General features: G+C 33.8%; 1 protein-coding gene across 2 annotated transcripts in view; it reads left to right on the forward strand.

The window, feature by feature from the left end:
* The window catches only part of Gpm6a (glycoprotein M6A), a 313,002-nt gene that overhangs the window by 254,049 nt on the left and 40,233 nt on the right, over positions 1-18,720 (forward strand). For both annotated transcript variants that reach the window (XM_026389725.2, XM_026389726.2), the window contains one exon: positions 13,696-13,888. In XM_026389725.2, coding sequence (XP_026245510.1) covers positions 13,696-13,888 — 193 coding nt within the window. The remainder of the gene's footprint in view (positions 1-13,695; positions 13,889-18,720) is intronic.

The following is an 18,720-nucleotide window of genomic DNA, read 5'->3' on the forward strand; positions in this document are numbered from 1 at the left end:
GTACCACAGACATTCTTCGATGAGATTTGCAGCAATTCTTATTTTTATTTCACAGCCACCAGAGGTGAGTGGCAGGAACTGAAAATGAGCTTTGTGTGTATTCATGAAATTCTGGGGATTAGTAACGTGAAATAAAAAGATTTATGTGAAGTGCAGGTTTTCATACGTAGGCTGAGCTCTTAAGGATATGCCCTGTGGTGAACAGAATACAAAAAGAGCTAACAGCCGTGCTCCTTGTAACATGTCCGTAGGCTGCTTTGTAGGCCTCTTATCTCTCTCTTAACCTTGATGTTTCAGTCCCCGTCTTCCAGGGGTCATATGAGAGATGATCAAAAGAAGCAAAGGACATAAAGTATTTGTGGTATGGAACAAATTAGTCGGGGGTTAAATTTTCTGTACTAAAAACCAGTACCTCTGAGTTTTGCAATCATAGTGCTCATTCGGACTGTAATAGAAGCAACAAGATGACAGGCTTATGCTTGGCTCCAATGCAATCAACACGTCCTCTAGAACATTAAAAAGGTAATGTACTAGAGACTCAACCTACATTTCCATGGCCTGTAGGGAACAAAGCACAGCACAACAGCTCCTCTAATGAGAAAGGGGAGGGGTGGTGGGGAGAAAGAGAATAAAAATATTATTAGTCTGTTGATTTAAAAATACAGTTTAGCTTTGTAGAGTCTCTGATGTCTGAGAAAAGATACTGCTCGCAGCAGTGATATTTTTGCCTTGAAATGCTGCCATTTTGCCTGTTTCCAAACTTGCATTAGACAAGTCAGTTTCTCAAGCAGCACTTCAGAACTACAGAGGAGAGTTTTCCTCCTCACAAATTGTGGCAATTTTTTTCCTAATTGTAACCAACTAATTGTTACATACCCATTTTGAATATCCCACTAATGTTTATGATAAAATAACTATATTATTACCATGAGACTATTTGTTTTGTTCTCTATTTCATACATATGTATTCTATTGGTAGTATTTCATACACACACACACACACACACACAATTGTTTTCTTTTTTAGTTTTTGTTTTGATACAAGGTCTTGCTAAGTTCCTTAGGACCTCCCTAAATATCTGAGGCTGGCTTTGAACTTGAAATTCTCCTGCCTCAGCCTCCTGAACCACTGGGATTACAGGCATATGCCACCACACCCAACAGACATATTTCAAATTATGTATTTAAAATTTACCTTATGCTCAATTTTGGTATGCTGTATTCTGAAATAGAATTTAGCTATCCAATTTAAATGAAAATGATCTTTTAAATTTTGAAAAAAAATGCCAGATTTCATTAAAAATCCTTTATTATATTTGAATAAAATAGTCTGCAAATGTCATAGTGAATTTCCATGAACTAAATTAAAGAAACAAACTTTCTATAAATAATTAAAGCTATCATTTTAAAGATAATTCACATTTTAAAATATTTCTTTCACACTTTAACTCATTAAGAAAATTCTTCTTTTATTGTTTTAAGGTAACAGTATATAAAATATGAATGATTTTTATACTTATTTAAATGATGAGGCTATAAATTTACATTTTTAAGAATGGCTTCAGATTCCTCAATTGTATTTTAAATATGCCCCAATTCCATTAAAATGATTTGTATTTGGTCATCTACTGGAATGTGTTAATCTATGATTTTCTCTTTGTCTTTTAAAACACTGGAATTTTGAAAAAACTGTGATCCATACATTTAGGATTTTTTTCTTGGGGTGTGTGTGTGTGTGTGAGAGAGAGAGAGAGAGAGAGAGAGAGAGAGAGAGAGAGAGAAAGAGAGAGAGAGTATGAGAGAGGGAGAGAGAGATAGGCTTAAACCTTGACCAATATATATATTTGACCAATATAGTTTTAATAATGCAAATGTTTTTTTTTTCTAAGATCAGTTTTTAAAATTCTGTTTCTTCTTTTATGGTTTTAAAGTAGCAGCATAATAAAAATATGGGGCTAAGGTGGTGGCTCAGTGGTAGGTCACTTGGCTAGCATGTGTGAGGCACTGGGTTGTATCCTCAGCATCACATAAAAATTAATTAATTAATTAATTAAAAGGTTAAAAAAAGAATGCTTTAAAAAAAGTAACAGTATGGGCTGGGTTATGGCTCAGTGGTAGGTAGAGCACTGAGGCCTGGATTCAATCCTCAGCACCACATAAAAAATAAATAAATAAAATAAAGGTATTGTGTCCAACTACACCTAAAAAAATGAATATTTTTTAAAAAGTAACAGTATAATAAAACATGAATCAAGATAATATTTGTTGATATGTCACAATTTTGTAAGGAATTTTTAGACAATACAGATGTCCTCTTTAAAAGCCTGGTAAATTAATTTAATTATAGGAACCTAAAGTATATCATATACAAACACTAATTTTAGAAAAAGAAATCCGTTGCAATTTACATAGTTATTACTATTCAAAAACTATTTCTCAATGATAATAACTATTTTAAAAATATTAAAACTCATATTGCTATACTTGGTGAAATTATATAAATTTTTATATACTGGTTATAGTTGCAAAGTAACTTCATGTGCCATTTTGTTTCATTCTATAACATATAATGCTGATTTAACAACCCAGGAGGCCTTACTACACTGAAGATTATTGGCAATTATAGCAGTTCCTTTGTGATATACAAAATATACTTGTAAGTCTTTTTTAAATAATCCATGCTTCTTCCTATTAGTCAATAAGTGTGAAATATATTTTATTTAAAGCAGCATACCCAAATTTTTATTAGAAGATCAATTTTATCAACATATTCCCTCTTCTTTCTAGTTGCCTTGAAAAGGCTGTGTGTCTTAGAAAACTCTTAAGTGATGATTAATAATTTTTATTTGATTACTCATGTGTATGTACATAGTGGAAATGGCATTCAACACCACTTCTACCACACAATATAAAATTTCAACGAAAGCAAATGTTTTTTACAATCTCTGAAGTCTCACTATTAGTTACTAGATTATTCAGAAAAATGCATAATTAGAAATTAATTTTAATAAATAATGAGCTTTAAAACATGTTATGATAATATTATTATCAACAAAAACAAGATTTCCACTAGACTTGTTTGCAATAGGATCCTCTTTTCTGAACAATAAAGGAGATTCTAAGGAAGAGGTGTTTGAAGTACAAGGAGGATGCAGCGCATCATGGGAAGAGCATCAGAAGAGGAGCTGAGAAGGGGAGAGCATGAAGGCAAAGCTTGGGTCTGGGTTTCAAAGGTGGCAAGTGTAGCTGGTGTGCAGTGAGGCGAGTGGACCATGGTGGTAGTGGACACCAGAGTTGCACCGACGGCCTTTCAACCTCCAGTATATAGAGTACACAGAAAGGGTAATAGTTAGTGTGATAGAAAGGCAAGGAGGGGTTTTAACTCTGAGAGTAACATATTCTCTTTCACATTTTTAAATCAGTCTTCTTCCAGCTGTTGAATTGGTGGCATGTGAGATAAGGTCAAGAGTAGAGGGGTGCAGACAGGCACATCTGTACTGAGGGAGACATAACCAAGGCACCACATTGTTTTGAAGCAAATGGTTTTCAAAACCATGTAACTATCTATTGAACACTAGTGAATAAATTATGATAATTTCATTCAGAGAAACACTCTGCATTTCTTGTTAGCTTGCCTACAAGGGCAATGACTTTAACTTTTATTGTCAGTATCTTCCTGTGGTTCTAAAGTTCTTATGTTCCTTTTGGACTCTGTCTGTGTTGTTTTTGGTGTGAAAGTGTGTTTCTGTGTGTGTGTGTTTGTACTTTGAGGTTAGTGAAGTATCATATTAATATTCCTCAATTTTGTGTAATGATCAAAGAAGAATTTTAGAGATGAACATATCCAAGTATTGCCAGTGACTGACTTGTATTATATTGGATGATAAATAACCTAACCCCTGTTCCTTCTTTTATAAATTTAAAATAATAATGTATTACAAGATGCCTTTTGAATTATCTCACTGGCCCATCTACCTAAACACTCTTTGCTAGTTGCTCTGAAAGAAAATAGGCATTTTTGAAAGACATTTATAAGAGGAAAACAAAGAAAAAACAGTGTTTTAACTAATTACCATTCCCCCAAGTTTCTTATCTTTGATCCCAAAATTAAAAAAAAAATGTCATGATTCTGAGGTTTGTCTTCAGGGTGGTATTGGTAGAAAGTTTGAGACTAATGACATCTTTTGGGACTGTTCTCATTATTTGTTGAGACAATTTTCCATTTAATTAATTTATTCAACAAATATTAGTTGAATACCTACCCTGTGTCAGATACTGTTCTGGGGACGGGGCACAGAGAAATTAAAACAAATTCTTAACCTCATGGTTTTTACAAATTAACATACAAAGTCAACAAGTAAGATAAACAATATATTGGATGAGTGTCATGGAGATAAAGAAAACAGTTCTTAAGTCCAGAGTTCACATTTAAACTGAATAGACTGGTCATGCTTTAAAGATATCTGGGGATTCTGCCCTCCCTCCCATCCAGAGTTGGAGTCAACTCCTTAAGCTCCCCACCCCCAATCTGGACTCCCTGTGTTTACTTAGATAATAGAATGTCATAGAGTTATGCCCTACCACTCCTGGGCTTAGACTTTAAGAAGATTAACAATTTTTGCTCTCTCTCTCTCTTGGAGCTCCTGCTCTGATGGAATCTGTCTCTTATGTCTCACCGCACTGAGAGAGCTCAAACTGGCCACTTGGAAAGGCCACATGAAGTGAGGTATACTAGGAAGTCCTCAGATGTTTCAGAGGGGCTAGCTGAGGATCATGCAAGCAGTGAATACCTGCCTTGGGCATCCAGCTTCATCTCCAACATTCAGGTGATCCCAGGCCATTCATATTCTGATTGAAACTGCATGAATCATCCTAAGCAAAACTGTTCTGTTGAACTCAGTACACCCCCCAAAAATGTGAAAAATGGTAATACATTTTTATTTTGAGCTAATAAAATTTTAGGATAGTTTGTTAGGTAGCTGTCAGCAACTCAACAAACATATTAACTTACAAACCTGTGAACAAAGAAATGAATGAAATGAATGAGGAATATTTTGAACTGAAGTCTAAACATAGGGAGAAAACCATAAGATGTCTAGGGTTTTACCCCATTTTACCCCATGGAGTACTCAAGACAGGGGAGGTGGGGGATCAGGATTTTAACTGGAGCTCACAACACCATCTGGACAAGCAAGGTGTGGTCTCCATAGCCTTATGAGCATTTGGAATTCAGACCAGTTATGGTGTTCCATGTTTTTCCCTTCCAAGAATTGCTTTTGTATACCAGAAATGTGTCTCCACCTGATTGCTCCTTTACCCTCGGGACTTATTTATCACAGTTGGAGAGTATGGTTCTAATCATTATTGAAGCAATTAAATTTTCTGCCTTGGGGAAACAAGTTTTAATTAATCAGACCATTCTTGCTAAGTCATGTTGACCAGTACAGAATGCTCTGTAATTAGTGATATAATTCTCAAATATATCTGTATCTTAAATATTAATAAACATTTCTGTGATGAAAACATACTTAAAAGAAAACAAAAATAAACACCCATCACTTTCCTGAAAAATTCACAGTAAATAGACATCCACCTACTTTTCATTATCCACTCTACATAATCGTTTGAGAAATTGTCTGTACATAATTATAACTTGCTCAGAGGAACTGTGGAGATCACACCAGTCAATGCATTAAGAGTCTTGGCACTGTTCCTGAAATAGTTTAAGTTTTCAGAAAATTCATAGTGGTATCATTAGCTGTAAGTTGTATATTCCATTTAACAACTTGTTCAAATTTCTTAGAGTAATGCCTCTTTATCCCTGTATTATGTCTATATCCCAGTTCATAAACTAGTTTCAAAACATCTTAGGCATTTAGTACAATTTTATATGCTATTGTATGGTTTCCATATGCTGTTTCATCTGTATGTCAGAATTAACTGAAGCTCTTGATAAAAAGAGATAGGGTTCTTCATAGAGTACATTGCGAATCTCTATTTTTGACATGATTCCTGGTGATTTTAATAGGGAGCCAAAAAATTAGGAGCATATAAAAAATGCTTTCATACTCTGCAAATCCTTTCTCATTTGAAAGATATTCCTTTTAAAATTAGAAACTGGTTGGCTTAAGCATTGCATTTTAGCAATGACAAAAATATTTTAAGATAAAAATCTCTCATTCAAGTTTGTTGTCTTGGTAATGGCACTTTGTGTTGAATTCTTCAAACATTTATATTGATTATGTACTTTGCTTAGTCTATAAATTTTTTTAATAAAATGTTAATAAAAATCAAATATTATTTGATCATTATTTATACTATATTCTCAGATTATTTAAAAACATAGGTTATAACCTTATTGAAGAGTTAGATATTGTGAATTGAGCTGCTATAAACATTGAAGTGGCTGTGTCATTATAGTATATTGATTTTAAGTCCTTTGGGTATAAACGGAGGAGTGGGAAAAATGGGTCAAATGGTGGTTCCATTCTGAGTGTTCTGAAGAATCTGCATACTGCTTTGCAGTCCTATCAGCAATATATGAGTATACCTTTTTCCTCACAGCCTCACTAACATTTATTATTACCTGTATTGTTGATGATTGCCATTCTGACTGGAGTGAGATGAAATCTTAGTGTAGTTTTGATTTGCATTTCTTTAATTTCTAGAGATGTTGAACATTTTTTTATATATTTGTTGATTGATTATATTTCTTCTTCTGTGAAGTGTCTGCTCAGTTCCTTAGCCTATTTATTATTTGGGTTATTATTTTTTTGTGTTAAGTGTTTTGAGTTCTTTATATAAAATGTGGAATATATATTCAATGGAATACTAGTTAGCTTTAAAAAAGAATGAAATTATGGCATTTGCTGGTATAAGGATGGAGTTGGAGAATACCATGCTAAGCGAAATAAGCCAAGCCCAAAAAACCAAAGGCCAAATGTTTTCTCTAATATGTGGATGCCAATTCACAATAAGGGAGGGCACTAGGGAAGAATAGAGTTACCTTAAATTAGGTAAAGGGGAAGTGAAGTGAGGGGAGGGGAAGAGATATGGGGATAGAAAGACTAGTAGAATGAAACAGACATTACTACTTTATGTATATATATGACTGCATAACCAATGTGATTCTACAACATGTACAATCAGAAAAATGAGAAATTAGACCTCATCTATGGAAGACATATCAAAGCACATAAATGCAGTCTACTGTCATGCATAACTAAAACAAATAAAAAAATTTAAAATGTAAGATATTACAAAGTGTGTTTGCTAAACCCTTTGAAGTGTAAAGCATTGTTCATAGGTATAATTTTGAACTATTGTTATTCATATTTCTGATATGTTATACTTTATAAAAAAGGCTTTTAGATCAACTATTTGGATAATTTTTAAACTGTAAGCCCATTGTCACTAATTCTGATTTGCTGAGAGTCACAGGGGATACATTGATGCTGGCTATTCTAATTGGATTCTCAGTTTACCACAGTAATATTAAATGTTTTTGTAGGATGTTTTTGGAAAAGTTTCTGAAAAGGTACTTGATATTTCTAATTTTATCTCTCAATAGTATGTAGGCTCAAGTAGTTTCAAAGTCCTATTTTTTCATCACTTCTGTATATACTCTGTATAACTAATAGGTGCTCAACAAACATTCCCTGAACATTGACATAACAATCCATTAGCCATACTGTCAGGACAGCATAGGAAAAAGGAATGACCATATAAAATAAATGCAGCATGGTCAGGTATTCTAATTGCTCTTTTATTTTTACCCAAGGGACATGTTTCCCCCGCATAAGAGAATAAGAGAATGTCAGATTGGCTCTATTCCATTGAAATTTCCATAGACACTTAAAGAACCTAAGGCTAACATTGAATCATTACAAATTTCAGAAATAATTCTCTGAAAAAAACTGGCTTTAATCTTAGCTGATAACTTCTAAAGTCCCTTGTCCGAAGATGACTTTCATACACTTGTCTTTGACCCCATTTGCTATCATCTTCCTTTCTTAACTTGGAGGGATCCAGAGGCCATGTAGCCAGCCTCAGGCACTGGGCTTCTGAGGTGCTGGCTTGGCTGCAGGGCAGCAGTAGGTAGAAGACACCAGGACTCCAGGTGGGGACTCATTGGAGGGAAATGTGGTGAGTTCTACCATCTGGAGACTGTGGTGTTCAATTCTAGGAATCTGTTTTTATGTTAATTATTTGATGATTCACTAATCTTCATTTTTCACTATCTTTATTATGTTTAGCTTTGGATGTTTCTTTCTGTCTTCTGATGATGTAATTTGTTTACCTCTTCCCTTCAATTTCCTTCTTTGTCATTTGTTCTACCTTGCCATAGGTTCTCTTTGCTTTTGGCCTTCCATTAAAATGTGAATTTCGACTATTTTACTGTTGTTTCCTAAGTCTTGGAAGGCTCTTTTATCACCTTCAGATCTTTTTACAAATGTCATCTCAGTTATTCCTTCCCTGACCTTTTTATCAAAACCTGACACCACTATCTCACTCTTCTGTATCCCCCTTCCCTGTTTAGGTTTTCTTTTTGTCACTTTTCACAACCTCATATATATTACTTTAGCCTCGTGCTTTCATCTGCCTCCTAGCTTTATAGGATTTTTGCTGATTTTGTTTCTACAGCTCCAGCGATTACCATGATGCTTCATGAACCTGGGAGAACTCAATAATTACATGTTGAATGCATTCATAAATGTAAAATTATTGAACAAAATGTTAGCATGACAAATTCAGCAACTGATAAGTATAGCATAAGTCCTGTGTTTTAGAAACACAAATCTAACTTAGAAAAAAAAAATTGTTTCAATGGCAGGGGAAAATCATAAAATCATTTTACCAAATGATGCAAAAGTATGTTATAAAATTTAAAACCAGAAACCCTCTTCAAACAATAAACAAACAACAAGTTAAGAGTAAAACAGGGCAAGCATTTTCTTTAATACCAGGAACACAAACTGATGTCTTTTCTCATCACTTCTCACTGCATTTTTATCTAACAGAGTAGACTGAACATAAGTATGAAGGCACAAGTTTTGAAAGGATAGAAATAAAGCTCAAAATTTTTCACATTGTTATGGTTATCAACATAAATAGTAAATAATAGACAAACTCAAAAATAATTCATATAATCAAATAAAAACTTTAAGCTTACAGATAAAAAAATTAAATAAGAATACCAATCAAAATCGATGAATTCATTTGTGTAACAAGATGGCTGTTTCTAAAATTTATATGCTTAGTGACAATGAATGGAGGAAGTGAACAAGTTGGAGAATTTTCTTTACCATAAAGCAAGATAGTTATTATATGGTGTGTGGGTATAGTATGATATGATGTAACGGGAGCTGATGTAGACACAGTAAAAGATGAATAGATGATTGGGATAGAATAGATGGCCCACAAACAGATGAATACCTCTCTTCTCTCTGGATACTTGATAATGCCTGAGGTGACCTTTTTACATTGGAGAATGAATTAATTTGCTAGAAAATGGACCAAGAAACATTTACCAATGAATACATTGGTAGTCTCTTTTCAATCTCACTTGGGAATTTCTTTTCTAGAATCCACAGTTGTGTTGATCTCTCTTCTCTGTTGTCTATCTTCCTTTTATATATATATATATATATTTCTTGTTGGGTTAAGTTCTTTTTCATGTTTTAATTTCCTGTGGTTTGATAAGTGAGCAAGGGTAATGGCAAAGGCTGTGTTTACTTCATACTATTTAGATAGAGGCAAATTAATCACATATCTCATAAAAAAGATAATCATTATTGCCAAAGATATTGTATCTCAAGAGCTTCTAGTTTTTGAAAGTTTTATATATATGTACAAGTCAATCTCTAAACTCACTAAATATCTGGCTAATGCTAATGTTTCAGAGTATGTTGAAAAAAAAATGGCTCATTTGAAAGCTGAAAGCATAGTGTTATTTCATTTGGGGCACTGTGACCAGAAACAATAAAAGAGATGCTGCTTTGCATACAAATGGATATAAAGAATATACAAATTTTGTGCCAATATTTGAATCTCTGCTTTATTTGAAGATTAAAAGGCTTGTTTTTATAACATCTGCTATTGAAAATGTTTCCTGTGCAAAGCAATCTGTATTGTTTTGATACAGATTTTCACAAGAAAGTTATTTTCTCCAGTTACCACACTCACTTACTATGTCTTCATTAATATTCATTTAATAGAATGTTTTTTCACTTTGGTTCAGTAGAAACCCCGTGATGGGGGGCAGCAGAATGCTCAGCTGTGAAGGGTGATTGTCGGGAGTGCATCCTGGCCTAGGGGCATGGTTGCCATGGTTTCTTTGCTGCTCTGCCAAGGCTGTTTCTCACTGTGGGTGGAAAGAAGCTCCCCTGCCAGCAACTACGTGGGATTCTGGCAGCTGGGAGAATTCTGAAATGATGTGCTGCTTCACCATATGGGAGTTTTGAAAGTCTTCTTTTAAATCCAATAGGCAACTCATACTCATAGGAGGAATGAGGGTGATAAGGATGCAGTCCATTACGAGTGCAATATGTGCCCCACGAGACACTTTGAGTTTCTTCTCTGAATACAAGTGTTGAGGAGGATCAGCTCTTAAATGGAAATATTTTAGCCTAACCTTACAGTAATGGCTATTCACAGGGATTCGTATTTGTCAATAAAGATAACATCATTCCAAGGGATTTAAATGGTAGCACTTAAATAGGAGTACAAGAAAGGGTTCCATTTCATTTGGGGGAACTTAAACTCATTTGAAAAATGAGAATTAACTCAGGGTTGTCAATTTGAGTCTGCCTGACTATATTGCAATTTATCTCACACTTTTCAAACTTGAAAAGCTACTGCTTATATAATTAATGCTCCATTGTGATGACTTCATGATCCCCCTAGAAGATCTAGAGCCTAGCGTACAGGCTAATATAGGTCATCTAAGGCACGGTGGAAAGAAAAGTGAGCTAAGTACATACTGACTCTGAATTAGTAATCATTCCTCAGGGGCAGTTTGGGTGACCATTGGTAGGCTAGCCATTTTATTTGCCCCTGAGCTATTCTCATTCTGATTTCATCCTGGCCCAGTTGTAAACTTTAGGCTCTAGGGGTCTGCAAAGGCAATTCCTATTTATGCATTTGGTATTTAGATATTTTTCTTTGTGTTGGAACTTCTATTCTGAGTGTTTTGTTGAACATGCTCATCTGGCTTTAATACCTCAGGTTGTCTGCAATAGAAATATCCCACACTGTATACAATGTTTTGAGAATAGCAAAGGGATAATGGGATTTGAAATGGTGGGACTATTACTTGTACTTGCCAAAATTAGAGGGAGCACTTCTTTGGATTTGTACCAGTTTTATTTCTCTTTTCCCTTTATTTTAAAATAATGAGATATGAAATTTAGAAAACAGAAAGCAAATAGTCCAGAGATTTTTCTTCCGCTATCAATCTTCACCCAAAACTGTGTCCAGTGATCTTGCCACACTGATTTCAGCCACCTACTAATGAAATTTCTTCCTACTCTATGAAGTTTTCTAGTTGTTCTAAACTTTTCCACCTCCTCATATTGTTATGTGACTGAATGTGCACGTATATGTCCATGGAGGAATACTCAGGAAATTATTCTGGTTGTACAAATAACAGCTATGAATTGGGGAGGTGTTCAAATTGTTCTTTTTTTTTTTTAACTTCCTCTGAGGCATATGAGTTATAGTTCTCAAGAAGACCAGTTCAATGAGTACCAGACTAGCTCAATCTCTGAGTATAAAGTTATTTTCATACACTTTGAGTTTATCTTATGCCCATGTATTGCTACATAAATATAGGGTGAGCATCTGAATCTGAAATCCAAAAATGGTCCAAAATCTGAAAGTTTTTGAGCCCAGACATAATGCCACAATTGGAAAATTCCACACCTAATATGTCCCAGTCAAAACACTGGCATACTAAAAATATTGTATAAAATTACTTTCAGGCTATATATAAAGTGTATATGAAACATAAATGACTCATGTTTAGATGTGGTCCTATCTTCCTGATATAGCTTTTGATATATGCAAATATTCCAAAATTAAAAAAATCTCAAATCCAAAGCATTTCTAGTTACAAGCATTTTGAATAAGAGTCCATATATATGCCTTGTAGATAAAGTGCACACAGATATTTCTGTGACTGAGTTGAGTACAATCATCCTAATCCATTTTTAAATCTCATTTTTTATTTATTTCTGTTGAACAAGGAAAAGTTATTAGTTAGATGGGAGCCTTTAATGTTCCAAATGAGATTTAATCAAAAATGTTCAGAATGAGAAAAAGTTAGAGGAAATCTATGAAATGAGGATAAGTGTATGGGAGGGAAAGGTTTAGAAGTGGATATATATAAAACAGATCATCTGTGGAGACATGCCTAGCCTATCAAAACCCTCACCTAGATTTTCTTTTATCAACATTGACTAGAACATAGTAGCTCATCAATATTTCCCTACTGCAAAACATATGTACTTAATTAATGTCTTAGAACACATTCAGTAACCTAGAAAATTTTGACACTTATTTTGAACATGAACAACCATGGTTTTCTGTTGTCTCAAGTTAGATGCTGAATGCTGTCTTTCAATAAAGTTGTAAGTGATGAACATCAAAAAGTAAAAGGGACTGCTGTGATTGAAAAATTTTTGACAACCATATGACAGCACAATAATAATGAGTTTAATAATAGTTACAAATAGGTCTAATAATGGCAGATAACAACTCTTGAGTCGTTCCCCTACATTAGGCACTATTTTATGTATTAATTCAACCATATGAAGAAAATTCTTATTTTCACCATTTTATAGGTGATAAGATAAAAAGAATAAATTTACTAAAATTCACAGATGAGATCAGAATTCTATCCTGCTACTCTCTCTTTTCTGCTCTGCCAGTGTCTTTCTCATTTTTTTAAAGTCATGAACCATAGAAACAGATTATGTAGGGTGAGTCACTATACTGAGAATATGTATTAATGATCTGAACTCAAATTCATTTCCCTTACTACATGCATTGAATTTGGATACCATCTACTGTCTTCCATTTTAAAAATTCGCTGGCCAAAATTCAACAACTTAAGTTTACAATGCACTAACTGGTTTCAACTCACTGAAAAATATATCCACAGAGTTCAAAAGATTAATTATCATTAACATAAAAGAATGAGTAGGGGCTGGGTTGTAGCTTAGTGGTATAGCACTTGCCTAGCACATTTGAGGCTCTGGGTTCAATCCTAAGCACTATATAAAGATAAATAAATAAAATAAAAGTATGTATCCATCTACAGCTACAAAAATTATTTTTTTAAAAAAGTGTGAGCATATAAAATTTGAGAGCTATAAACTCAAGATAGAATGATATACATACAGGAATGCTAAAGATTATCAAAAGAAGTTTGAGCTGGAAAAGAGGGGCTTCTGTGGACTTGGGGCATAAAGGAGTCATCATAAGTAATAAGCATTTTCTGTTTCTGCAACATGGATTATAAAAAGGGAGTTGATCTTTATATTGTCCAGGAAATCATAGGACTTGATTCATATGGTTGACCTGATAGCATCTGTCAATGCAGATATAACTTCCCAAAATGCTAAAGTTAGATTTTTTTAAAATTTAAATCAACAAAACATGAATTTTTCAAATATTTCCTGTTGCTCTCTACAGGGTGTTTTGAGTGCTGTATTAAATGCCTGGGAGGGATTCCATATGCATCTCTGATTGCCACCATCCTGCTCTATGCGGGCGTGGCCCTGTTCTGTGGCTGTGGACATGAAGCACTTTCCGGGACTGTCAACATTCTGCAAACCTACTTTGAGATGGCGAGAACTGCTGGAGACACACTGGATGTTTTTACCATGTGAGTCAATCTAGTACTTATATGAAGTGTGTATGTTGTTTACATTTGCTGTGTGTTAAATAAATGGGCATCTAGAGTTAGGGAGGTGATAATATGGATGAAAAAGATACTACTAGGTGTATCTGGTTCAGAATAGCCTTGGCCTTTCCATCAGCACAAGGCTCTTGGCATAGAATCAGAAATAAAATTAATTCAGGTTTGCTCAGGCTTTGACTCTGGTTTTAGCTAGACTACAAGTACCATTAGGTAGAACATTTACTTTTCTCTTGCTCTTTCAATTTGAGTAAAGGCTCAACAGAAAGATAATAAAGAACATACTGAGATATACATCTAAACTCTGCTGCTAATTCCAGGAAAAGTTTTTTAAAAAACAGTCCAAGGTACTCTTATTTTTCAAAACAGTCTAATTCAGCCACAGATATGGTATCCTCTACTTTTCCTGCCTCACAGAAAATTATGTCAAAATTGTGGAAGGTTCTCAGGCTTTCTGTAAAAGGATAAATCACAAGAAGAAACTGAGCAACTTTTTTTCCTCAAAATACCAGTTATGCTTTTCTTTTCCAAAATGGAAACTCTTGGTATTACTAAATCATGATGATATTGAAAGAATACATTTTTAGAAAGATAACTTAAATTGTCTGAAAGTGAAAAGTTGTTATTCAAATTTCTGTCCTTTATTGCTTTATATTATAGTAAACAGGAGTTTGAGAATTAATTACAAAATAATTTATTTCCAAATGAGTTACTGATTGAATCTATTAAGTGAGTTCATAACTACAAAAAAGGAAAATGACTTGTTTATTACAAGTACTTTTTGTAATCGCACCATAATTTGTCCCAGGACCCATCAGTTTTTTTTGCCCTTGGAATTTATTGCATTTACTACATACTACTTAATACTGTGTGCTTGTATTGTGCTTTATGTCCTTTATGTTGTTATTCTACATAAATTAAAATACTCAATGTATATTCACTTTTTCTGGAATAAGATGCATTTAGGCTTGTAAGTCTTCATGGTTATCTGGATGGCTAGAAAAAGCTTTACTTTTTATTTCTGTAATTCCATCTAAAAGAAGTTGGTCAAAACTCTGATTAATGCAGGGCAGTTGCTATTGTCCTGGTTTAATTTTAATCTAAAACCCTAATCTGAGACAAGACTTGGTCAACTTATACAATTTTATACATAGAAGACAACTATTCTCCAACTACATTATCAAAAATATATCACTATGTTTCTTTATCATCTAGAATAAGTTTGTTCTGAACAGGATATTTTTATCAATTATATTCATTATTTTGTTCATTCAGGTGAGTAATTTTCCATGAAAATGAAAAGAGAATACAGTTACTTATTCATTTGGATAAATAAAGCAGGAATTCTTTACTTTGAGATGTACTTCCAGACAGAATGGATAGAAAAATTTTTAGGAAAAGATAAGTTAGAATATTTATGTGGATCTAAAATATCTTAGAAGTGAAAACACTGGTTAAAAAAAGAAATAAAGTTTAAAAACTATTATGAGACTAGGGAAACTCCCTACAACCCACACATAGTGATTAGAGGGAAGAGGAGGATTGATTATTTAAGAAATGAAGCTTATGTAAAAATATAGTCCCTAACTGTGCAGTATCAAGGATAGAGAATCACCATGGACATTGACAAATGACAAAGAAATATTAATAGCAAGCTAAAAGTTATATATCTTCCATTACAACTTTATTTTGCAAATTCATTCTAGAAAGTTAACATTACCTGCCAAATTGAATTCTTTACACCTGTAGCAGTAGACAGTTTATCAATTTCCATCAGATTAAATGCAAACATACACATAAAAACCAAAATTCAGTGGCTATCAATGACTTAGACTCAAACATGCCTGAAACAATTCTTAAGCTTATAAATGATATTTATCATTTGGAAGATAATTAAACTATTTGAAAATGCATGGTATTACTGCAAGTTAGTTTGCAGAAAGTTTTAAGAAGATGATTGCATGCCTCTATTTTAATGTGATAAAACTGACATTTTCTTTTTAGTTGTATCTCAGCCTACCCTGGACAAAATATGTTCTCACTGTTCATTATTTTAAGCTACCACAGATGTCCTTAAAAATCTACAGATTCTCTATACTTAGGCTACATTCAAAGTGCTAAATTTGGTTATAGAGTGTGAAGTTTGTTAGGAATCATAAGCCTAATAAATGGCATGCCTATATACATCTATTAGCAACCAATTATCAAGATATATTTGATATTTAGACAACAAACTTTAATATATTTCTGAACTCAACTAAAGCGCTGAAATTGTGAGTTTAAAAGAGAGATTTGAGGACAGAGATTTTATTTAGTACTTTTGCCTTTGGTGTGTTACATGAGAAATTAAATGCCACCAGTAACACATTTTTGGAATGGAAAAACATTGTTTTGGTTGGGAGAAATTAATGCCAACATTATCTCTCTTTTCTTTGTTCAAATTACTTGAATTTCTTCTATGGGTCCTGTGGAGCTGCCAAATGGATTAAGACTCTCTCTGCCAAAAAAAAAAAAAAAAAAAAAAAATAGTTCATGAAAACACAGAGGGCAGATGCATTCTGTAAACTTCTCAGTGTGATCAGTGCCAGTTGATAAGGTCAAAATTTACATAAAGGTTCAGAGGAAGTAGAGATTAACCTGTGAAGGGCTAAGGATAGGGGAATCAGAGAAAAGGAAAAGGTGAAATACAAGGCAGTGGAGAATGAGCAATGTGCTTTCAGGAGATACTTCTTGCTTGGTAATAAATTGTTTGAAAAAGAAAATTAAGAGAGTGTGAAGAAAGGACTTAGAGCCAATTTTAGTAATTTACTGAGATTCTTATTACTTTTCTCCATAGTTTTCATGCTTAATTCAACCATAGTTTTCATCCTATATCTTATACTTGGAAAGGAAAAGAAGCCTGTTCACTGGATGGCTAAATGAGAAGATACAATTTCCCAAGACTTGAGACTTCCACCCATGGTTCTTAGAATCTGAGAATTAATCCCTCCTTTATCTTGAGGACCACAAATTCTCTCTATTTTCTCTCCTTCATAATCCCACCCTTCTTCTCCCTCCATTCTTCTCCATTCTCTCTCTCTTTTCAAATACTTACAAGTATCCCTACATGGTCACTCTCTCCTGAAAGGAAAACTCAAGGGCAATCATGCTGAAATATGATTATTCTGATCCATAATCACCTGCCCAGCATGCAGAATGTACTTATCATAAATAAGGTGTGCAAATAATCTCCATTCTTATGCAATTTGTCTTTCAGATATTTAATGATAAACACCATTAGCCCACCCAGTAGAAAGTGATCTGAAATCTGGGTCTTATATTCCCAGCTGATGTTACCCATTGAATCACTTTGTCATATTACATTTGTTGTGTGGAGACCTTCAGAGAGGGGTAGGAGAAGTGAATTTCTCAAAGATTTTGTGCCCTATTGATGTAAGTTTTAGTGTATCTCTCTCTCTCCTTACCTACTTGGTTTCCCAGAAGCTTTTTTTTTTTAAAAATCTGTCAGTTTAGTTCCTCAAATCTAGGTCATTTGTTGGCTCTAAACTCATAATGATAAGAGTGGAACTTAACCTATGGCTCCCATCAGTGTTCCTACCCTCCAACCACAACTTCTGTGTGTTCAGCGCAGTCACTTGGGCACACTCAACACTGGAAACAGCTCTCTACTCTGCCACTTTCTTTTATGATGAAGAAGAAATGTTCTAAGTTGCCATTTAGACTTTCTTATCCTGAGAGATCTGGGGGAAGGTGTTATTGCTGTGATCCATTAGTGTCACTTGACAGTGAATGAGAAGGAGGGTAAGTATTTTACTTTGGAAAGTGGATTCATATAGGTCTGTGAAATACAGACACTTGTTAGAAAATTAGCTATGAAACTGATTAAATCACTGATTTTTCTGGGTGAGTTGGCTTCTTGAATAACTCTCCTGAGAACTGAGAGAAGATCAGCCTTACTCACAATTAATACTCACCCATAAATTATATGGATGGTGCTTGGGCTTTGGCAAATTATAGTGAATATCCAGGATCTGATATCATTGATTACTGGAGTGAAGACATTTTGTTTTCAAAATGTTAGAACTGTGATTTGAGTTCAATGGATCAAAACCTGAGTTCACTAGATAATTAATTCTTCAATATTTCAAAGCAAAATCAAGCAGTAAGTTTGGATAAAATAGATTAATTGATTTCACTCTCAATTAACTTCATGTGGGTCTATATTTCTGACTTTGCTTATAATTTTTATACATCACTTATATATTAATAAAATAGGACACAGTTGTCAGTTGCTTAATGAGTGAGAATAAGAAGGGAAAATAACCATGATTTTCAAGACAAAATGAGGTTTTATAGGCTGATAAGAACCATAGCAGTATGCAAACTACCTGAACAGATCTAGGGTGCTGATAATTACACCAGACTGCTGAAGTCTTACTTACCACAATGTCTGCATATGAGAAAAATTAGTATCAATGAGAGATTATTGATTAGTCTTGAAAATTCAAACATAATTTAAATCATAGTTGACACTTAGGGGTTAGAAAACCATACTGAATTCCTGACTTCTGAAATAAAAATCAAATAGTATGCATTTCATTAGCCAATATTTTAGCCAGGCTAGTATTCCACAAATGAGTGTTCCTAAATTAATTAAATAATTTTTAAAATGCTGAGGTAAAGTAATGTTTAGTCAGCATTTTCTCTGTTGTGACTAAAAGGATCTGACCAGAACAATTTTAGAGGAGGAAAAATATCCTTGAGTGCTCACAGTTTCAGAAGTCTTAGGCTACAGAAGG

The sequence above is a fragment of the Urocitellus parryii genome, chromosome 14 (genome assembly GCF_045843805.1).
Source record: "Urocitellus parryii isolate mUroPar1 chromosome 14, mUroPar1.hap1, whole genome shotgun sequence".
Classification (NCBI taxonomy): Eukaryota; Metazoa; Chordata; class Mammalia; order Rodentia; family Sciuridae; genus Urocitellus; species Urocitellus parryii.